This window comes from Bemisia tabaci, chromosome 1 (genome assembly GCF_918797505.1).
Source record: "Bemisia tabaci chromosome 1, PGI_BMITA_v3".
Lineage (NCBI taxonomy): Eukaryota > Metazoa > Arthropoda > Insecta > Hemiptera > Aleyrodidae > Bemisia > Bemisia tabaci.
In genome coordinates this window covers 87,289,528-87,314,154 of record NC_092793.1, presented here as the reverse complement: position 1 = coordinate 87,314,154, position 24,627 = coordinate 87,289,528, and the positions used below count along the sequence as shown (strand labels likewise).

At 39.7% G+C, this 24,627-nt stretch overlaps 1 protein-coding gene across 1 annotated transcript in view; it reads right to left on the bottom strand.

The window, feature by feature from the left end:
* Positions 1–15,260, bottom strand: part of LOC109032920 (tRNA (cytosine(34)-C(5))-methyltransferase Nsun2) — a 59,629-nt gene extending 44,369 nt beyond the window's left edge. Inside the window, 4 exon segments of the mRNA XM_019045268.2 lie at positions 4,826–5,003; positions 6,174–6,379; positions 7,257–7,334; positions 15,108–15,260. Of these exon segments, the coding sequence (XP_018900813.2) occupies positions 4,826–5,003; positions 6,174–6,379; positions 7,257–7,334; positions 15,108–15,170 (525 nt within the window). The 5' untranslated portion in view covers positions 15,171–15,260.
* Between the last annotated feature and the right edge of the window lie 9,367 nt (positions 15,261–24,627).

Genomic DNA, 24,627 nt, shown 5'->3' with positions numbered 1-24,627 from the left:
AATAAACCATGCTGGCCCAAATATGTGAAACACTCTGTAGTGATAACATTCGAATCAGTCACCGTAACAGGTACATTAATATCTTCAATATGTCTTCAATGTAATCTGTAGGTAAAATTACCTTACCACTCTAAGACATTACAACAGTCTTTCAACTTCCTAACCTTTTCAAATGTACAGCTCGGATATCTGCTGCGTCATGAATTTGTGCATATTTAGTAGGACTTGTAAACAGACGTATTTTACTTAAGCCATAGCTGACAAACTCAAAGGAAAGCATAATCAAACCATTTAATTTTTGGAACTCTTTGTGATTTTTAATTGTAACACGTCATGTACTTGATAAAAAATTAGGGTTGCTATGATACCGGGTGAGTAGGTATATAATAACAAGTTGACGGTGAAACTACCAGGCCACGTATCTCGTTTGCGGTGCTTGAAAATCTCCATTCCCATTTTATTCTTTTAACGGACAACAAATCAATTTTGCTCCTCGGTTTTCACAGAGTTTTCTTTGCACAGGGAAGAAAAATTGCAGAAGTTTTTAAAAATTGACGTTGGTTGGTTTTCCGGGTAAAGAAGTAAGTATGAAAGGAAGTCTACAATGTCACAAACCGAGATATGTGGTCTGGTAGTTTCACCATCGAACTGTATTTTACAGAAATTACATTGTGAGTATGGAGCTGATCACTAGAATTACAATGCATAGATATGTAGGATAAGGGTGATTGCAACAGTATTTGTTATGAATGTTTCATGACACCTGCAGAAAAGATCGGTGGTTCTGGTTCCTGAGTGATGATAAGGACTCAAGGGTAGGTAGGTTTCTTTGAAACGCATGATTCTTATATGTATCTGTTAAGGCATGGATTTTTTGCCTGCTGAGGAGTTGAGTAAATTAGAAACCATCACTCATAAGCTGATAAAGTTAGGAGGAAATACGATCAAACTGTGGAACTTTTGATACTTTGAGAATGTAAACAAAGACTTAACTTCAAAAAACTTTCATAATAATATTATGAACTTAATTTCCAAAAAGTCTCTGTGGTTCATGAATTTTTTAATCAAAAGTAAAGGTTCTCCAACTGGATGAGAGATGGCCGTAGTGATCATTTGACGAAATGGGTTTTCGACTTTAAACTATCTAATCTCCAATTTCTGCCAAGGAGACTTTTCCTGGTCTTAAAGAAGGAATATTTTTTTAGGAACTCAATGGAAAAATACAAGGACGCTCATTCCTATATTTTGTACCTTTCCTTACCTACCTGTAAAACTTAAAGCTGTCTTAAAACTGCCAATAACTTAAATCTATTAGATTTTCTTATCCACTTGCAAGACCAAATTCTGTATCTCGAGTCACGGATTGTTGAATCGACCAAGTGGCATCTTCAATCTAGTGTCACCGGCAGGAATACCGAACTGAAGCGAGAAGTCAAAAGTTACAGAATCAGGTTGCAGAAATGAAAACTTCCTCATATAAATGAAACTTGCAATCTCAATAGCTATTCCCTCTATTCCATTTTACCGATTCATGGAATCAACTAAAAGTAGGTCCACGTTTATTAGACGACGAGGCGCATGAAAGGATGCCAGACGAAAGCCATATCTACTGTAAGTCATAAAATCAGGTTGTAGGTGTGAACGGTTATTTACCTTCTTTGTTGAAAAGTAGCCAACAGGTCAGTTGAAATTTTGCTCCTATTGAGCAATCAAATGCCAATGGTTAAGTCTGCAGAGATAGCACATAAGGTGTCACGCACTGAATCTTGTGATCTGACGGAACCAAACCAGAGAGTGAATGAGTAAATCTACCGTGTAAGTCGGCAATCACATAACTCGTTTGCAGTGTCTGAAAATCTCCACCTCCATGTTATTTTTTTAAAGGAGAACAAATCGACATCATTCCTTGAAGTTTTTGTAGAATTTTCTTGGCACAGAGAAGAAAAATCACCGCAGCTTTAGAGAATTGAGGTTGAGTAGTTTTCCGTTGAAAAAATAAAGTATGACAGGAAGTCTGCAACGTCGCAGACCGAGTAATGTGATTGCCGACTTACACGGTCAAAATGAGTGATTAAACCTAGAATTTTTAGTACAAATAAGCGGCTAGCACATACCTTTGTTATGGAGCAATGTGAGAGGTAGAATGTAGTAGTTTCAGAGTAGAATATTATAGGGAAGATTTATGAAACTGTTGGTGCCGCAAAAAATCTTTGACTTTGAAAGTACATAATTTTCGGCAACTTCAGATATCTTAGATTTTTTGACACTTAGTTAAATTCAATGCTCATGAGTTTTGAAGTAACAAGGATGTTATGAAGACATCAGATATTCTACTTTCAGATATATACAGTTATACTACAGAAATTTCCACACTCTTAAATTTCACAACACAAACTTTACGAGGCGGACGGCTTACGGACGAACGATGAAAACTTAACTAGATGAAAACAAAAAAGTAAGCAAGAAGCAAATATGGGAAAGTAGTGTCATCTGAGTCGTAGCAGTGAGGACCATTGCTTACATTAGGCCAAGGCTAAAAGAGGGCCAGCGAGGCCAGAACTCATGAACCAATCAGAGAGGGGCAAAAAGATGGCAATACTCTCCAGCACCTAGGTCAAAGACACAACCTAGATGTAGGCGAATTCTACTAAGCTCCGAATAAGGTTATCACTAGTGGTAAAGTTTTTCGGAGAAAAAAAAGCGCATCCTGGACTTTCAGAGATAATTGTGAAATAACTATAAACTACACAGCAAAGAGAGTTTTAGGACTGATATTTATTTCTCATGCTAATTTGTAATCAATTTTATTCACAGAGGTATTATCAGGTAATCAAAAAAAAAATTTTAAAAATGGTGTTTCGGGGATTGATGAGTTGGTACGCCATTTGATCGCTGGAGCGCTCTACCATACTAGAGCTCTAGTGCCTGGTCGAAAGCAATAAGCGCCGCCTATCGGCTGAGCGCTTAAAGGGGGAAGGGAAATTATGTATGGCATATTCATCTTCATATGTATACTTACTAAATGGTCAAAATGCTGTAAAATGTTAAAAAATTTCGGAGATCAGCGTGAAGAACCCCTGTCCCCTCCCTCCGAGAGGGCTAGATAAAAAACTTGGCATTTTTGAACTTCTGTAACCTTCCTCTACTAAAGGTGAAGGTTTGATAAGATTCCATTCTGGGTCCAATTCTTATGGGAGATGCATATACCTCTTTTCTTGTGCGAAGCTCTACCTCCTTAACATTTTACTGATTCAAATTAAAATGCCGCATGATAAGAGAGACCTCAAATGTAAAGACATACTTAAGACTATAATATCAAATTGGGTTACATTCAGGGGAGCAGAAAGTCCTTGGCCTTCTCCAATTTTTTATTTGCCGTCTCCAAAATTTGCTGTTTTGCTATAATTGCGCCTCTACATAAAACAACATATTTATCAGCTTCCTTCCCCAAAAGTAACACACTTGAAATACTTCCAGCATATAAAACAGCGCGTTTAAAAGTTTCCTATCCTAAAAGCAATGCGCTTAAAAGTATATTTCCCCACAAGCACCGCGCTTGAAACACTTCCAACAAATAAAACGACTTACTTGATAGTATCCTTCCCCAAAGGTAGCACGCACAAAAAACAATACACTTCCCTATTTTTCCCCCAAAAACATGGAAAAAAAGTCTCCCCCAATTTTTGCAAATTTTTACAGCCTTCCCCAATTCTCACGTGAGCGGCCACGCGATCATGATCGCGTGATCGAGAACATTCTGCACCCCTGGTTACATTTAACTTCAAGGTCACTTGCGCAAGGCTTTTCTTTCTGGTTATTATTAGTGAAACAAAGTTGAGGAACAAATTGGGGGAACAAATCATGGGAATTACCCTGCAGAAACGGAATTTCATTATCTTGAAGCCCCTCCGTGCCTCTCTGTAGCATGCAAAAAAGTTCCTATTAAAAATTCACCTTTAACTCCTTAGGATTCAGTTGATCTTAAAAATCACGGTTTTCCGCAAAATTTTGAAAATATTCTATCAAAATCAGGAGGTAAGCACTATTTTGACAAAAGTTGATTCCGAAAAGTCTGAAAGTGGCCTATTCCTCCCCGAAAGATGGACTCCAAAAGGTGGAGGACAGATCCCCTACACGAAATGCTATGTCATCAAATTGACACGAAGGCAAAAGCAATGATTCTGTAGGTAAGTGGTCATAGAGAATCCAAATATGATCCTGACGTCCATCAAAGCTTCACTGATGGGGTATGTGGAGATCTTAAATTTGAAAATTCAAAAAATAAAGCGCCCCTCATATGCCCCAATGGCGAGGCTCTCGGGGACCACGAAACCATAAAATTTCGACTCTTTTTTGTCAGTCACCAAGGAAAACATGTATGCTCAAGCCGCAACGTCAATTATGCTACATAGTATTGTGTGTGTGTGTGTGTGTGGGGGGGGGGGGGGGGGGGGCTCTGCCTTTAGCCTTTACAGGTCAGTCTCTTGGACAGGCATGGGCCAAATTTGGACTTTTCAGAGTCAATTTAGATTAGAATTTTCCATACCTCTTAATTTTAAAAATGATAAAGTCAACACCTTGACTTTTAAGATCAAAATAAACCCTCTTCCTCTCAGGCCGGCAGGGGGACTTAGGAAAGATGAAATTCACATTTCTTGGGGTCAGTTCCTCATTCGTTACCACAGTCTCCGACTTCATTTGAACTAATGACTGATAAAAGCCTGGTGTCGGCGTTCTAAATCACCTTAGAAATGCATATGGGGCTAGGAGAGGTTCCTTAAGACCCTTCCTTCTTTCATGAAATCGTTTTATTTTCACTTGATACCTTGTGATGAGGTTTGATATCCAGCAACAACGGTGGAATCATTGATACAGCCTCCTGTCGACTGATACTTCCGCAACCTGTTTCTGTGATTAGGAAGTTGTGCAATTTGAAAAATGCCCTAGATCGACGAATATCTTTGCGAGTAATTTGGATTTGCCAGCCAAGCCTGTTTGGATACCTGAAAATACCAATTCCAAGAATAAAATGATGGATTAAAGTCACAGTGCTGTGAGGCTCTTTGTCTTGAAAAATGAAGTAGGAATCTACGTCCGGAAGTTAACGTACTTAACTTTCAGGATTGATTGTTCGGCTCAAAATATGACTATTTTTTCCTATACACATGTGTCCAAAAACGCTTCATAGGTGAGCTATGCGCTTCCAAAGTCGCCATTTTTTTCCTTTCAAATTGATGTAACTCCTCGTTATTTTGTCGTGAGTAGCTGAAACTTGGTGAAGGGGGGGGGGGGGGGTATTTTTTAGCGCTCGGTTCATTTCTCGTGTTTTCAAGGACGTACGTCTTCGGGAAATGACGTAACGAGCATTCCCGAATTTTAAAATTGCTATAACTTTTTTGGTAGATGATATTTGGAAAAACGGATTACACCACGTGAAAGAGCGCGAAAAATCAGGGCCTCCGAGAACTGCACAAAATTTTCCAGAAGCGCGTCATTTCGTCGCAACAGAGCTTCCAAAAAGTTTCAGATTTTCGAGACTCCTTGCTGAGTAGGCAATTTTTACAGCAGGGACTGTTAGAAAATTGCCTGCGGAGCAAGGGACTTTGAAAATGCCGAAGTTTTCGCGACGGATTCATCCTTCAGAGTTTTGAAGCCCCTTGCTCTGTAGGCAATTTTCTTATAGTCCCTGCAGTAAAAATTGCCTACTCAGCAAGGAGCTTCGAAAATCTGAAACTTATTCGAAGCTCTGTTGCGTCGAAATGACGCGTTTCTGGAAAATTTTGTGCGGTACCTAGAAGCCCTGATTTTTCGCGCTTTTTCACGTGGTGTGATCCATTTTTCCAAATATCATCTATCAAAAAAGTTATCGCAATTTTAAAATTCAGGAATGCTCGTTACATCATTTCCCGAAGACGCAAGTCCTTGAAAACACGAGAAATGAACCGTGCGCTAAGAAATACCCCCCTTCACCAAGTTTCAGCTACTTACGACAAAATAACGAGGAGTTACATCAATTTGAAAGAAAAAAATGGCAACTTTGGAGGCGCATAACTCACTTATGAAGCGTTTTTGGACATACGTGTAATGTGTAAAGGAAAAATAGTCATATTTTGAGCTGAAAAATCGATCCTGAAAGTTAGGTACGTTAACTACCAGACACCCTGTATACGTACCAAGGTAGGCAAAACGGTCTCCTGGTATTATCTTCGAATTCTGTATCAGTATTGAGAAGGTCCTTGAAGAGTTCACTCTCCACAATTTTCAGCAGTAGCTTTGCCTCCGATTTAGAACAGCCAGTTATACGAAATGCAGATGGAAGGTCCTCTTTGAAACTTTCCATCATCTTCTCAAAGTCTTCCTCTGAACAAATTTTTTGCATCTACAAGAGAAGAGGGGAAAAAATCAAGGTAAGTCACACTAGATTGGAACTGATTAAAACCTTCTCAGATCTTGCCCTTCTATTTACGATTAGAGAAAACTGGCTTGAACATAACAGTCAGTGAATAACTAAAGATTTCTAATAACACCGCGGTTGGCTGCAGTAGAAGACAGGGCTTTTTGAGTTGCGCACTGTTATGCCTCCTCCTACAAGTCACGTATTTTCAGCTTGAAATAAGAATTGTTCTAACCCAGAGCATTATGTGCAAAGGTTGAAGCTATTTCATAAAGGGTGAGCTTCTCATCAGGAGTGAGGAGAATTCTTCAGACCGAAAATAAGTTGCGATTTCAGACTCAAAATTTCTTTCCTTTGCAAAAACGTCTTAGGTGCTTGTTTCACAAAGGAAATTTTCTAAAATCTAAAATCCTTCACATGGGTTGTTCTTTGTTCTTCATTATCTTAGAATTTTGACATAGTTGAAACTTCATTTCAACATTTTGGCAATATTATTTTAACGTGTTGCAACTTTTTCCCCAAAAAATGCTACTTGGGCCTAAGTATACTGTTGAACTGTGTTTAATACTTTAATATTTTACGTCTGCAACAACAATAGCTGTGGGAGATCAGCCCTGTGATGGGAGTCAGCCCTACTGGGGTCACTTCTATTTTGCTCATCTGGCGCATTAAGCCGTCTTCTAATTAGGACCTATTCTCTCTTTTGTTAATTCATTTCTAACTTCGTTTCTTTCTTTGTTTTTTTAACTAATTACTTATGACTTAGTTAAGGACTACAGAGTAGTCGACAACTGTTAACAAACACCATCAGGAATTTCCACAGTCGTGAACATTTCTCTGAAGTAAAATCCCGATCAAATACCTGGTAGTAGTCAACAAAGGCAGCATTTTCACGGACGATCTCAGTATAGGGGTAGTTTCGATCTGGTGGTTTTTGACCCTGAAAAAAAAAGGAGAAATTTCTCTCAGATTCAGATGAGATTCATGAACGTTGTACTGTCTGCTCAAGCAGTAAATAGATCATCGAAATAAAGATTAAATAAAAGTTAGAAGTACTGATGCGATTGTGTCAGAATAGCTGTTGACAAAATCATAGCCCTTAACGCAGGTCGATTAAAAGAAGCAAATGCAGCTCAATCGGAACCACTTCCATAAATGACGTTTCAATCGTGACAGCTTCATCAACGAATTCCAAATGAACAGATTGTCTATCGAAAATTTTTTGCATACATTCATTTGACCTATCCAGTTACAGTGCTGCCACTTCATTTGGCGGTTTTCCAGACAATTTTTAAGTTCTCATCAATAGATTTTTATCAAATGTTAAATTCGTCTCAGGTAACAATTATTTCTGCTCATGCAACATACCTACTTACAAATAAAAGTCTAACTCTCCCAAGCTATTGGGAAAGATTCAATGCCTTCTGATAACTGTTCCGTCACACCATAATTATTACAGAAAGCTAATTTTGGAAAGAGAGGGATACTATTTTTTTGACATTTAGGTATGACAAAAGTTTGGATAAAGCTCCTACATTTCCAGCAGCCTGATTGTTGAAAATTTAACGGGCTTCTTTGGAAAGATAAGACGAGACGTAGCCCTATCTGCATTACAGGGTGTTCGAAAAGTCCCCTCCCCCCCTCTAACTTTTGACCTAATTGAGGTACAGATTTGAAACTTGGAGGGTGTTCCTAGATCAAAGGGAGCTACTTTTTGACCCCCCCAAAATTTTGGGGGGGTTACGGACCCTAACTTTTAATTTTCAAATGGGAAGACCCCCTTTGTGATACCTCGTTCGAAAGAGCATAAAAAAAGAAAATTTTTCGCGCAAACCGGAAGTCATTATCTCAAACCGTGTCAAAATAGCGGCCGGTCAAAGTTCCAAATGGCCGAAAATTGGCACCTGTGCTATTTGCTCATGGATTTGCTTGAAACTCGATATCTAGGGGTATTTTGGCATGAGAAAAACGAATTTGACGTTAGATTTTCAAAAAAACCCTAATTTTTCAAAATGGCGAACGGTTTAGGCTCAAAAAGGCCGAAAATTTGACAAACTCGATTTTTTCGCCAATGGATTCACCTGAAATTCGGTATCTGGGGGTATTATGACCCGAGAATAACGAATTCAACGTTAGATTTTTAAACAAACCCTAATTTTTCAAAATGGCCGCCGATTAAAGTTCAAAATGGTCAACAATTGGCAACCTCGACTTTTTGCCGATAGATTCGCCTGAAACTCGGTGAAATAACGTCGAATTCGTTTGTCTTTCACCCAGATACCCTCAAACACCGAGTTTCAGGCGAATCTATCGGCAAAAAGTCGAGGTTGCCAATTGTTGACCATTTTGAACTTTAATCGGCGGCCATTTTGAAAAATTAGGGTTTGTTTAAAAATCTAACGTTGAATTCGTTATTCTCGGGTCATAATACCCCCAGATACCGAATTTCAGGTGAATCCATTGGCGAAAAAATCGAGTTTGTCAAATTTTCGGCCTTTTTGAGCCTAAACCGTTCGCCATTTTGAAAAATTAGGGTTTTTTTGAAAATCTAACGTCAAATTCGTTTTTCTCGTGCCAAAATACCCCAGGATATCGAGTTTCAAGCAAATCCATGAGCAAATAGCACAGGTGCCAATTTTCGGTCATTTGGAACTTTGACCGGCCGCTATTTTGACACGGTTTGAGATAATGACTTCCGGTTTGCGCGAAAAATTTTCTTTTTTTATGCTCTTTCGAACGAGGTATCACAAAAGGGGTCTTCCCATTTGAAAATTAAAAGTTAGGGTCCGTAACCCCCCCAAAATTTTGGGGGGGTCAAAAAGTAGCTCCCTTTGATCTAGGAACACCCTCCAAGTTTCAAATCTCTACCTCAATTAGGTCAAAAGTTAGAGGGGGGGAGGGGACTTTTCGAACACCCTGTATGTAATGTATCAATTTTTGATGCCTTAAACTGGTCATGGTTTGGCTTAGAAACGCCGGGTTGCCATGTTGCCATTTTTTAAAGTGAAAACCGTAAAATATTCATTATTACCTACTCTGCATCTCAACCGAATTCAGATTTGTTTCAAAATGTTTCTCTTAAATAGACCTTTCTAGGGGTGTATATTTATTTGAGTTTACTTGGCACTGAGCAACATTTATCGGTTTTGACAATTCATAAGAAAATTCCTTCAAAGAACCGTTAAAATCGCGTGAGTACCGCCCAGAGCTAAGCAGACCAATTGACCTACACATCACTGAAAAGCTCTATTTAAGAGTAAAATTTTGACGAGAGAGTTCATCGAATTCGGGTAAAATGTAGCGAAGTTATGATTTTTTAAAGATTTTTACTTTGAAGAATGGCAACGTCCAAACCCGGAAGCCTGAGCTGAAAACTCTGTCTAATTCAGATGTGTAACTATTCCTTGTAATAAATAGATCATAAAAGAGCCCTGCTGCACAATTAATTGAACGCCATGCAGTCCTGTCAGTGGTTTCCGATTGCATAAAACCGACTTTGACCAACTTAGAGCGGTCGTATCTCGGAAACTAGACGTTTCCCCTGGATGATCTTGTGCTTGTTAGAAAGAAGAAAGGCTGAATTTTCATTTAGATATTTAGGCTGGTTTCTGTGCAGATTCCCTCGTTTCCAAGACTGTAATAAAATAAAAACTAACTTTTTGTGTTTACCAAAAACTGCTAAAACCGCGTGAGTGCCGCTCAAAGCCAAGAAAACCCAAATAACTATACTCTGTTAGAAAGCTCTGTTTAAGGGGGAACATTAAAAAAAAAAAAAAGGTAATTGAAATCGGTTAAGATACAGAAGAGTAAATACGAATTTTTAAAGGTTTGTACGTTAAAAAATGGCAACGTTGCAATTAACCCGGCGTTTCGAAGAGAAAACGCGACCAGTTTAAGGCATCTTGGGAGCTACTTTATCACGCCAAGGCAAGGGTTCAAAATATAAAAATGCATGGAGGCATTTTTGGCCGTATTTTCAAACACCTCTGCATTAGTCTTTGTGTCGTACGGTGTGGCAAAAGGCAGCTTTGCCCAGACATGCGCTTCACCACTTTCGTTATGTTATTAACTATAGCTTTATAACACATCATTCTAAATCAGGGAGCATGGAGCAGGAGTAATTTTTATTGTAGATTTCAAATTATGCGTTTGCTTATACTGGTTGAGTGGTGGAAATCCGAGAAAAATCGCTTCTTATACACGTTGTTCCTGAATAATACTTACAATATTTATTTCCGCCCTGCACATGATTACATTTTTGTAACTTAAACATTCAACAATTCTTAAAATTTTTGCCACCTTCACTTTCCCTTTCCGCCTGCCTTTATGAGGAGCTTTATACACATTTAAAGTATATCTTAACACTATGGTTTAATAGGTATGAATGAAACAAAATTAAATAAAATGAAATAGAAGAAATGAGATTTTAAACAATTTATGTATTTTTTCCTTCATGACTAAACAATACTTTAACTTTCAACTACTTCTTCCACGCCCATTTTTTCTTCTTCTTTTCTTCTTTTTCTTCTTCCTTTTCTTGAAAAATGACAAAAATTGGATTACTCATCACGTTGAAGATTCTAGGAAGTGAATTTCAAGTTTTCTTTCACTACAAATAACGTATCAAAAATGGAAAATTGCAATGCGTCCCACTGAACATGTAATGGCTCAGATGAACGTGACACAACAGACCCTCAAGGTGCCTCCACCTTATCCTTCCCTCCATTTCACCACTTTATTCCTGTCACCTTGAGTTAGTACTTGGTTCTCAAGATGCCTGCTACAGGCCAAATACCAAACAACAGAAACTGCGGGGGAAAAGTGTCCCACAATCCACATAAAAGTCATGATTCACTTACTAGAACCTTCGACGTGATGATTTTTTTGGCATTTTTGTCACTTTGGGACGATTTTTCTCGGAAATTCGGCAACGCAGGGAAAAGTTACATGCACATTACGTTCGCATATTTTACGTTCTTTCCGAACATGTACACGGTTTCTAGATTAAATTAAGTTTTACATGCAATGCAATGGAATCAATCCTTATTAGACCGTGAGCCGACAGGGGTTAACCCTGCCCACCTTATGGGACTTTTGAAAATGGCGAATTTCTTGAATTTCTCGACTAGTAGAATAAGATTTTTTATGTTGACGCGAATGGGCCTGTTGCGCCATTTTTTTTTTTTTTTTCCTTATTGCTTTAATCGAAAGAACTAAGGTTCCTGGTATCACAGGGATTTTCCCGGAGTTTTTTCACCACCAAAAACCCCACAAAAGCAACTAAATTGCCTCAAAATTCGGATTTTCGAAAGGATCACTTTTTTTTAAATATATTTTACCTAGCCCTCAAGGGTTAATCCCATCTGCTTGCTTCAAATCCAGCCAATCCCTAACCTATTAATCTAAATTTATACTTTTCCCTAAACTACTATCTACAGGCCAAACTCCTTCCACCTGTACCATCTGGGTAGAAGTTCCCCATCTCCCCAATTTTCTCTTTGAAATTTCATTAACTCATTCCCTACCCTATTTCTAAATGCTCCCTGTTGCAATTCCTCCCATTTCTCACAACCGAACAATGTAGGTATACTTAATCTCTCAATCCCTTAAAGAACAGCATATTATCTACATCTCTAACATCATTATATTTCAACTCTAAATTTCTTCCCTTTCTCCTATCTAATATCTTCAATAACTCGTTACCTCTTATATCAATCAGTCCCTTCCTCATTTTAAATATGAAAATGAGTATCCTGGCTTCTATAAGAAATTCTATGCGTAGCCAGCCAAGAGCCTCCAGCATATCAATTATTCTATTTCCCCTATCACACCCCAGTATATATCTCATGGCAGAATTCTGTCCCTTTTGTAAATCTCTTATCTCTTTACTACTTGCCTCTCCAAGAGGAGATATACAGTAATTTAATTTAGCTCCAATTAACAAATTTTAGACTAATTTTCTACTCTTCTTCCCTATGAAATCCTTAATCCTCCATGGCATATTAATCTTACCCCTAAAGTCCCTAGTCACCTTTCCTATATATTCTTTCATTTTCAAATCATCTGATATCCACTTTCCTAAATATTTCAGCACCCTAACTCTTTCTAATTCAAAATTTTCTGTCATTATCGTAAACCCCCCCTTCCTCCCCCCCCCCCCCCCATCGAAAGACAACTAGAACTTGTCACGATCGATTTACAAAAGACCCACCCAAAACGATCGAATTCTGAACGAGTGCAGGTAGGCTAATGACACATACAATTCGAACGCAGCAAAACAAAAGACGAGACCTGCTCCGCTCCTCGCTCGCCTGTTAATCACCGAACGAATACATTTCGGAAATAGTTCCGTGAAAGGTACCCGGCGGCACTCCAACTTGCTCTACCTCGGGTCGCGCGAGTTAAATAAAGGCCGTTTTTCCCGCTCATGATAGCTCGCTCTGGACCCTCGCCCACCATGTTCCTTAGTAAAAAGAGTTATTTTCGGCGATAAATTCGTCATGATAATGGATTCCTCAGCAATTCATTCCGAAAGGAACATACAATGGTCACAAAAATTGCACTTTTAAACTAAAATTTTGACTTTTAAGTCAGAAAAGTCATGAGATAGGTGTGCTGTCACATTTGGCAAAACACTTGGGCTAAAGTTAAGTGCAATGTTTATCCCGCCAGATAGAGGCAAGAGGTTCTTGTGCGTCATCAAATCGTTTGCTGAAGTCTACTGCAGCAGTTCCTGGCAAGTCATCATATTTATAAACGAGAAAAGTTTTATTTGCGAAGAGAACCAATGATTTGGAGAAGTGTAGCGCCGATTCATCAGTCCTCTAAATCCTCAATCTAACGTAATTAAACTTGAGGTGATTTGTCAAGCTCAAGTAACGTCATCAACCTGACATGCGGTATTATCACACTGATTAGGTCAAAAATCTTGGCAGATTTTGAATTTTGAGCCCCATAATGGACAATAGCCCCTGCATTTGAGCCCAAAGAATCATTCGAAACTCAAAAATTGGCAAAATTCTGAGAAATGAAAGCTGAATAGAGTTAGAAAAAAAATCTCGCATTCAATTCAGAAATCGATAGCTATATCGAATCCGATGTTTTTTCCTGACACTGTTCTGCTTTCATTTCTCAGAATTTTCCGAATTTTTGGGTTATGAATGATTCTTTGGGCTCAAATGCAGGGGCTATTGTCCATTATGGGGCTCAAAATTCAAAATCTGCCAAGATTTTTGACCTAATCGATGCGATAAAACTGCATGTCAGGTTGACGACGTTACTTGAGCTGGACAAATCACCTTAATGAAAGTCCCCAAAGTTTAAAAAACTTTTAAGGAACCACTAATTCTATCTAATGGCTCAAGAATTGCCAAGTTTTATCTTATCTTAAATAACCATGTGCCAAATTTGGCAGTGCCGCCATGCTCATCAGGACCTTCGGCAGTCCCACTAGAAGACTAGGTAAACCCTAGTTTAATGACTTGTTTGTTAATCATTTTCGCTTGATATGAAATCAAAATAGTTCGTGCCAAAGCTGGAGAAACAAAGTTTAACACCGTTAAATTAAAATACCACGATTGATCTTTAATGTTTTCTTGCATTCAATTCCTCTCAAGATGCTGGTCAAAAGTCATCATTGCACCATCTTCCTAAGTACAAGGCAACGTTTTCGCACAATACGCCCGTCATTAGGTAAGTATTTAATTATTCAACGGTCGAGAGTCAAATAGAACAAGGCATTGCAAAACAGGCCTGATGTAAATAAGGGAAAACTTAGCGCATCTCAGTCTTCTTATCTGTTCCTGCCTACTCTGAGGCTTTTGTCCTCCCACTCTCGGTCATTTAACGTGCAATATTATTCTCAGACTTTCTTGTTTTCATGCTCCTCATGAAACTGATTTGGATGGTCAAGCAAGAAGGCGTGCAGAATCTGAGATAAGACTGCTGCTTGATGCTGGAGTTTCCTTGATTTTCTTGTTAACACACAGCCAGCCGTTCACTTGAGTGCTGAAATGAGGAATCTTTCAAGCTCAATGTCGCCAAATAATTGAATAACGACGGGCGTACTGTGCGAAAAAGGTGCATCACAGAAAGTTGGCGCAATAATGACAATAATTAAATGCAATTAAAAAATTGAAAGTCGATCACCGTGCCTTCCCCATAAGAAGTGTGCAGGGTCCTTTGGTGTACTTATAATTTTATGGCATTCTAATTCCCGCGGTTTAGGTTTCTGTGAAATCACCAAGCATGATTTTGGGAAATACTGAGATAAAATGATTTCAATTCAAGGTGATTTTTCAAGATCTCTAACGTGGTGGACTAGCATGCGATACAGCACATGGCAGTTAAACCACCTTAGAAAGCTTGACGCATCAACTTAAACTATTCCTAAATATATTTTGTGAAACATACGACTAAATTCCAATTTAAAAGCATAATGAAATGAATTTAAACTTTCTCTCCACCGTAAGGTTCCATGCAATTGTGAAACTTCGAACAAGTTTTTCCTGAAAAAGCAAAACCTGCACTTGAGTGCCATGTCCTCCAAGCTCTTCAAATTAAGTACGCACTCCTGCACTTTCATACTTTCAGTGTCAAGTGTTTATCGGTGGTTGGGGTCTACTAGAGGTTCTGCCTAAAATTACCCGCAAGGACAAGAACATCACGGCAGTTATCATGGTTAGCGGTATAATAGACTCATAATTATAATTACCTCCTTTCCAGAAGAAGGACTAACAGTTTTAGTCTTCTTTTTATTTTTATAGTGTCTGCCCATACCAGATGGAGAGGTGACCAGTTGGGATCTGAACTCAATCGTAACTGTAACTGACTGAAAGTCTGAAACTGGTACTGGGTACGAGGTACGATACGAATACTGCACACCACATGCCTCCTATACCACATGACATCATAGAATAATAAAGCTAACGCCTATAGAAGAGTCACTCGCGTAAGCGGCCGTTGTGACTCTCGCCTGTTGTGTCCAGGTTTGGTTAGGTCCCGTTGCCCTATACTTTTCTGAACCCGCCAGCTCTTTGCAAGGTTGTCAAATGTAATAGTAGGGCCCAGCTAATTGCAGGGTTGCCAAATGTAATCAGTGGTGCCAAAGAAGAGTCTAATGTTATGTAAGTGTAAAAGTCACTGCCACAGAGTAAAAGAGTTTGAGTATCAAAATTAATGTAACAAAAACGATTTCCACAGCCTCGTCGTGCTCATGCTGGCCAGATGACTGATAAAATCAATGTGATCAGCTACAGTTAGAGTGTTACAGTTGGCTATTGCCGCCATTTTCATTTCTGAATGTAAACAATACCCGCCAGCTCCAGCTCAAGAGCTCCAGGTCCCTGTTCTTCTTCTTCGTCACGAAATCTGCGAGAGTGTCCTTTCTATAGGCGTAGCCTTATTATTCTATGATGACATGCCTATACCATATGCATAGCTAGGGGTGTCGATACTTATCCGATACTCAGGGCTGCCAGAAACGGGACTTGAGAAAGTGCACAGAATTTGAGTCCAAAGTACAAAATAATCCGAAATTTTGGGGAAAGTACAAAATAATCCGCGAGAAAGAAAGTACACAAATAGTACACATTTTTTTCAAATATACACAAAAGCACGCCAAAAGTACTTGGAAGTCTACAATTTGATCCCACGATTGAGTAGAATTAGGTAGAATCAACCATTGAATAACAGAGAGGGATTTCTGCGGGAATTTTAGCCTAATAAATTATTTGCGCCACTAATTCGGCGGGAAATTTTAAAAATTCTTTGAAAACTCGAGATTATTTCCTAATTTTGAAAAAAAATGTACACAGAGTACACAAAATTCGGCGAAAGTACACAATTAATCCGAATTCTGAAAAGTACAAAATAATCCAAAACGAAAATCGATAGTACACGTGTGTACCGAAAGTACACGTTCTGGCAGCCCTGAGTGAAAGCTTGCAGCCAACTAAACGGCAAGGAACAAAAATCTATAACTTTGAGAGAAAAAAATTGAAAACTCGAGATTATTTCCTAATTTTGAAAAAAATTGTACACAGAGTACACAAAACGGCGAAAGTACACAATTAATCCGAATTCTGAAAAGTACAAAATAATCCAAAACGAAAATCGATAGTACACGTGTGTACCGAAAGTACACGTTCTGGCAGCCCTGCCGATACTTGCAAAGTATCGATACTTTCGACGATCGATACTTAACGATACTCGGCATCGATACTCCACGATACCGATACCATGCAGTATCGATGCCAAGACCCCAGTATCGACGGTATCGATACTTAATCTGATTTGGCCATGAAGAAGGCCTCTTTTTCTTTTTTGAAAAATTCTCTCCCCTCTATTTCACCTTCATGATGCACTGTGACAAACGACGGAGTAATCAAGTTTCTCAAGATGATTATACTTCAATAAAATGGTAAAAGCTCAGTTCGATAACTGTAGTTAAGGGCTCAAAATAGTCATAGAGAAAGAAAAGGAGGTATTTGCATTTCGGGCATCTTGGAGTATTTTGATGACTTGATGACGTAGGTGGGTACAGCTGGGTACAGGGACGTCCCCTTCACACTGTACCCACCTACGTCATCAAGTCATCAAAAATTCCAAGATGCCCGAAATGCAAACACCTCCTTTTTTTTCTCTATGCAAAATAGTTGACTAAGGACGCGAACAGGGCTTTTTCGAGAGAGGCGTAAATCTGGCGGAATTTAACGGCCGACAGACACATGCACACTCAGAATCACGGCATAATTCAGAAATAGTATCGATGGTATCGATACCTCATAAGTATCGATACTTCAGCTCGATGATCGATACCGGTATCGATGCTTAGAGTCGATACCAGTATCGATACGAGTATCGATACTTCCCTGAGTATCGACATCTTGCATACCTCAAACCTAACCTCCAAATTTTCGGTTGTCCATAGCCCAAAGACATAAAGACGGAGCGCTCGTATCTAAAAACGGAGGGTATGGATTCGATCGACATGAATCGATCGAAAAATGAAAACGTGAATCGATCGACATGAATCGATCGACACCGATTCGATCGACAAATTGTTAAAAAACCGGTGTCGATTCGATCGACATGAATCGATCGAAAAATGAAAACGTGAATCGATCGACGTGAATCGATCGACACCGATTCGATCGACAAATTGTTAAAAAACCGGTGTCGATTCGATCGACATGAATCGATCGAAAAATGAAAACGTGAATCGATCGACATGAATCGATCGACACCGATTCGATCGACAGTTAATTCAAAAACACCCGGATCGATTCGATCGACATGAATGGATCGAAAAATCAAAACGTGAATCGATCGACGTGAATCGATCGACACCGATTCGATCGACAAAATTCGATCGACTCACGGATTTGTCGATCCATTCACGGGTTTGTCGATCGATTCACGGGTTTGTCGATCGATTCACGGGTTTGTCGATCCATTCACGGGTTTGTCGATCGACTCACGGGTTTGTCGATCGACTCACGGGTTTGTCGATCGACTCACGGGTTTGTCGATCGATTCACGGGTTTGTCGATCGATTCACGGGTTTGTCGATCGATTCACGGGTTTGTCGATCCATTCACGGGTTTGTCGATCCATTCACGGGCTTGTCGATCATTCACGGGGTTTGTCGATCGATTCACGGCTTTTGTCGATCGACTCACGGGTTTGTCGATCGATTCACGGGTTTGTCGATCGACTCACGGGTTTGTCGATCGACTCACGGGTTTGTAAATCCATGAGTCGGTCGACAAATCTTTTATTTACGTACAATTTGGCAATGCCGCATCGCATTTTGTATGAGTTGATGAAAGGTATTCTCCCTGATTGAAGGCGATATCACCGGCGGAGAACCATCCCACATTTTGACTGCAGTATCACCGAACCCCATAGAGTACATAGAGTCGTAATGTAAGTGGGAGAGCTGGCGCCACTTTTAAGCATTTTCCATGTCCCGAATTCCGAGACTCCTGTGTGACGCCGGGTCACTTTTTCGATACATAATCGATTGTTTGCGATACACGGGTACCCGGCCATCCGATGACAACAATAACAACAACAACAACAACAAAGGAGATAGGGATTACCATGTACTCCACACCGCCATTTTGGATCGAAAATGTATCGAAAAAGCGACCCGAACTCGGCGCACACCGGGCTCGGAATTCGTCGAGCAGAACATGGCGCCAGCTCTCCCAGTTACATTACGACTCTATGTACTCTATGCCGAGCCCACATCCCATTGCATGTTTTGTGGGAAGTATTCCCGCTAACTGAAGGCGAAATCACCAGCGGAGGACCTTCCCACATTGACTATGCCCCTCCCGCTTCCCATTTCATGATTCGTGGGAAGCATTCTCGCTAATTGAAGGCTAAATCACCAACGGGGAATCATTCCTCATTTAAACGACTCCCTGAAATTGATAGAACGTCCCTGTTTTTTTCATTGTTTTGTCACCGAGGGAAATTTTTCGATGAGGACTTATTTTTGTTCGACTCCCCCTTGCCCCTCCCTTCCGTGGGTAAAACATGAAAAATTCAAATGGCAACCCTAATCATGCTCTTCCTCGTCACCCACAAAAGCGACCTCGGTTGTTTGATCCTGATCCTGCCTTTCCTATTCTTATGCCATAAATGTTTAATATTAGAAGTCAATGATTCTTAATCGTCTATCTGTTAGCTACCGGAAGATGGCTCACCAACATGAAGCACAAATTCCAAAAATAGGTTCAGTATTTATTGCCTAATTGCTCTTCAAGTCTCAGCTCATACCGCCAAAGGATTCAAAAACTGCAGCCTAAAAACGAAATGTTAATGCAATTTCATGCCCAAAAACCGTTTTTTCACTTTTGCAGAGAACCATTTATGCTAACAATTGTACTTTGCGGCCAGTTTTAGTGCTTCAATAGTTCTTTTGATATCAGAAGAGCTTTTTTAAATCCGTTGATCCGTTTTCTTGTCAGAGCCAAAAAAACCGAGTTTTGAGCTAAAATGGCATAAAACTTTTTTTTTTAAACATTGTCGGAAACAATTATGCTTTGCGTCTAATATTCAGTGCTTCAGTTGTTTTCTTGTTATCTGAAAGAATTTCTGAAATCCGTCGATTCGTTCCTTCGCCAGAGCCAAAATACCGGCACGCGAGCGCGCTGATCCGGTCTCTGTTTGAAGATCCCGCGCGAAAATTCCGGATCTTTACCAGCCGCTATCTGGAACTGCGGAAGATTTGAGTTCCGGCCGCGCATGAATTGGATTTCCTTCCCGGATTTCACCTATTAATTACAAGAAGTTAGATATAACTCTCCTTAACGTATTCGACTTTCTTTTTTTTTTCGAGGGTGTTTTTTATTCTAGGTGCCTAGGAAGCTCCGATTTATATACAGGGTGGGCCAGAAGTTCTAGGACGGTCGGCTAACTTTTGCGGCTAACTTTGCGCGTAGAAAGATGTAATTTTGAAAATGTTTCTAAGGCCTCGTCTCCAAGGGATGTTTCACGGGACTCGTCCCTGGGAAAAATCCCACTTACGAGGTTGGGAAAAATATTGAGTTAATCAATATTTTTCCCAGTACCAAGTATGGCTCTTGTACCCCTAGGACCCACTGAGGAAGGAAGAAGAAGTGAAAACGAACTGTGCTATATTTTATTCATTACCTACTCCATTGTTAATGTTTTTTAAGTTAAAATAATGTGTCTAATTGTCAATTGAGTGCAATTATTATTTTAATCCCGGTTAAATACTCGACTTTAACTAATTTATCTTCCCGCGCAAACTAGTCGCAGAACTGTATGAGCCCCGTCCCGTGGAGATGGTAACTGGGAAAAATACGAGAAGTTCCATTCCTGCGATTCGAACTTGGGACAAATCCCGTGAAAACGTCCCGTGGAGACAAGGCCATAGTCATTGGGAGCTACATTTTCGCGTATGCAAAATTTTGTGGGTCCGCCCCCGTGCCCCGCGTGCCTGCGCGGACCCTAACTAAAATTTTTCAAATGGTAAACCCCCTTTTTATAATTTTGGAACCATTTAAAAGAAAATTGAAAAGAGAACAATTTTGACGTGATGAAATGGTGTTCCCGATTTTCCGCTTCCGACATATTCACGGTCGAAGTTTGAAATGGACCTAATTTCAAAAATTCATAAGTGCAATTTAAACTGTCAGGGAGAAACACACGAGAGGTATAAATTCGGTGGCGAGGCGTGTATGATCGATTATCGATATTTTCCCATTTGAAGCTAGGGTAAAGAATCAATTAAGGTGTTCGTTGCGAACATCTTGTTTATCGATCCTTTTGCATAGGTTTAAATGGCAGATCAATCGATATGTCGCAAAGCATGCAACGCCACTTTGTAAATTCCTTATCATTAAAAGTAGTTGTAAGAAAAAATCATAACTCTCTTAGGTTTATATTCGGTTTTGAGACAGCATTCGAGACTATAAAAATTTTGAAAGTTTGAGCTCCTACTCTTCTCTCTGTAACGGTTGCTATTTCGGTAATCGGTCTTGGGATTTCAATAAAAACACAAATTGAAGTTTCAAAGATACTTGATAGCATCCTACCCCCCCCCCCCCCTCCTCTGCGTAATCCTCGATGAACTTTCGATTTCTCTTGAGCATGAAACGGGACTGGGCCCTCTCTTTCTCTTCTGATGCCTAATATTTTTTAAAACTTACGACACAATAACTTCAAGAAATCACATTAAATATAACTAATATTACTATCGTGGATTATCTGTTTAAAGCAAGGGTACACAGTTACAGCCACCTTAAACCTCGCAGAGCCCGATGCGAGCGTAGACGGCATTCTCTACATTCTGCGACTGTTCAGGGGTTATGAACTCGATATCATGATCGATACTAGCCTTCAACTCTTCGATTGTTGCAGGTTTTACCTGGTAAACTCCCTCTTTGAGGTACTCCCCCATCAAAATGTCTATAGGGCGTTGGATCTGGGAAACGGGGTGGCCGGACGATATTTAGCTCTCCTGCCATTACACCTCTACTGATACACCGATCCAACGCTCTCCAAACGTAACATTTAAACAGCCTCGCACTATGACACTGTATACTGTAATAGGTAGGTGCAGAATCTTGCAGACCACAAATCATCAATTTCTTCAATGGTAAATAAATTTTGAACTTTGGGAACGATTTCAGTCTGGAGCAGCTCAAGATAGCTTTCGCATGTCAAATTTCCCTCTGGGTCATTCCACGTCAACTGTGCCAGGCTCGGAACCCGACCCCCTCCGATTTGGCTGAAAATTGGTATACGGGGTCTTTACATCATTATAAGAAACTAATTTGAAGGGTTTTCCTATCCGACGCCCCGTTCGCGAGATATCGACCCCCAAAGATGGGGTGAATTTTAGCGATATTCAAAAAAGCCCGTTTTAGCGATTCTCATTTTCTCGACTTCCCTCTCTTTGACTCTCCATAGCGAGACTCTGTATCAATCCATCATACTTTGAAAGAGTGTTTCTAGACCAGTTTTTCATGTAGATTCTGAATATGCCATCAAAATTGAGCTAAAAATTATTTAAACGGCCGTAATTTAGAGTTTTTTAAAATTTACGATTTTTTCGCCATTCAATGTTCAAACTGAATTATCTAAAAAAACAGTCTCTCCGATTTTCGATTTTTTTTTTATACTTCAAGCTTAGGATATATACTTTCGGTTGATATACTTTTTTCAATTGCCATCGGACGGTTAAGGGCCTAAAAAAATTCAAATAGGCCAAAAAAGGTCAAAAATTGGTAAAAAAAGACGATTTTTTACATGTTAATCCAAATATTTCCATAATGAACACTTCAATTAACGATGTTTTCCCCCAGTTTACCCTCTAAAATGTATAAAATCAGACTATCGACGCTTTCCATACATTTACCGATCGATTAACGGCCTGATGGAAACCGGAAACCGACCGAAAATCCTCGAAATTGACGCAAAAAGACGATTTTTCACACCGTAACCGATGCTTTCCATAGATTGTGACTGCAATTTCCAATTTTCTCTCTCTATTTCAACCTTAAGGTATATACTTTCGAGTAATAAACACTTACTAACGTGCATCGATGGGGCACGGATTTAAACGGAAATGAAAACCGGCCGGAAATGCTCAAAAATAACGGAAAAAGGCGATTTATTGCATAGTCAGGGAAGCATGTGTTCGAAAATTACGTCCCGTTTGCACGTTTGTGATGCAAGTTTACTCCTTCATTTTGGTCCCTAGAATGAGAAAATCTTTGGTGGACTATCCGCTTTTGATGCCAAGGCCCCAAAAACAAGATGGTGGCCAAAATGGAGGCTGAAATTGAAATGTTGGTGAAACGGCACAAAACGTCAAGAGAGATGTCGATCCTCATGTTTTTTGAATCGTAGATTCCAAAAAAATTGTCATACAGACCCCTCGACCCACGGAAATGACCAAAATCCAAGATGGCGGCCGATTTTGGCTCTTTAATGGCTAAAACGTCAAATGAGGAGGAAAGAGAGGAGTAAACACTCCAGATATCTGTTTTCGAGGTCACCGATTCCAAAAAAATAGGAGAAAAAAACATCTCATGCCAAATGGTACTGATTTGGACCATGCAAAGGCCGAACTCGGCAGTCATTCTGATTAGAGTGTTCAGAAACACTCTATAATCGGGACCTCTCGACCCACGGAAATTAAAGGCCCATTTCTTGCTCAGGGAAATCGAAAGTTCATCATCGAAGATTACGTAGGGGGGGGGGGGGGTGCCATTCAGTAGGTATCTTTGAAATTTCAATATGTGTTTTTAATGAAATCCCAAGACCGATGACCGAAACAGCAACCGTTCTAGAGTGTGCGGTGGCCATCACGCACGTGGCGCTTGCGGATTCTAAGAATCCGGTAGCGTTTGCGAATTCTCATATTTTGATGGTGGCGATTGCGGAAAGGTGACTCACACTGGTTCCAGAGCCCGACCTAAGCGGCATTAATTCGAAAAAATGACTTTTTGAAAAAATGAAAAACAGCGCGACACTACATACTCTAGAGGGTATTTTGGCCATATGTCATGATGATTGGATGAGTGATAAGGAAATGCTAAGCTCCTAAAGGTGAGCGCGCAGGCTTTTTCTGCGGCTCTATCAATTTCCTCACTTATCACATTCGAGAGATGTTTCTAATTGAGGTTTGTCCCCAGTTTGGTCAAAGAAACAATGTTTTGAGGGTGGAATCCGAAAATTCAAGTTAATTTTGAGGTTTATCCTGTTTCAATCTAGAGATTCTCTAGATTAAGTCTAAAGCTCTAGATAAACCATTGGACATAGCGCTATTTTACGTTACTTTCACATAGTTTTCTAGATAAATCGCTAAAAACAACTACTCTGCCGGCTCTCAAACGGCCATTTCTAGTTAGTATACTAATCCTAGGCATATGAAATGGAGACAAATATATTTTGCCTTTTTTCGCCTATTTGTGAAATACCGCCTTTTGAAGGTCGCCCGCTCAGTTCTCATGAGTACTGGATGTGGCACGTTACGGGTGGGTGATATCGGTCGACCTCTCAGGCAATGTTATAAAACCATTTTTTTCAATAATATTCCACCAAAAATAAGTTTATTTAATCGATTTTCCAAAGATTTACCCAAATATACCATTTCCGTGGGTCTGCGAAACTCTGGGGAGATCAAAATTGTTCGTGTTAAAATGATCGAATACTACTAAAATGGTCAAAAACAACTACTTTGCTGGCTCTGAAAAGCTGAAAATGAGAAAAGTCCTAACTATCTCACCTTGCGATGCCATTTAGTACTCATAAGAATAAAAAATCCATCAGAAAAACCCCGTTTTCTCAGATTACTCGATTGACTTGAGGCTACGTTTACATGTTGAACCAATCGATATCGAAACAATCTCACCTATTTGATGTGTCGAAAACGATCTATTCATGCGCGGCCGGAATTCGAATCTTCCGCAGTCGCAGATAGCCGCAACTAAAGATCCGGAATTTTTACGCGGGAGCTTCAAACTGTGGCCGGATCAACTGTGGCTCGGGGTTCGGTATTCTGGCTCTGGCGAAGGAATGAATCGACGGACTTCAAAAGTCTCTTCGGATATGGAAAGAGCAATTGAAGCACAAAATATTAGCCGTAAAGCACAGTTGTTTTCATCAAGAGTTCTCCGCAAAAATAAAGAAAACTGTCTTTGGTCGTGAAGTTGGCTTACCGTAACTTTTTTTGACTGTAATAGGAG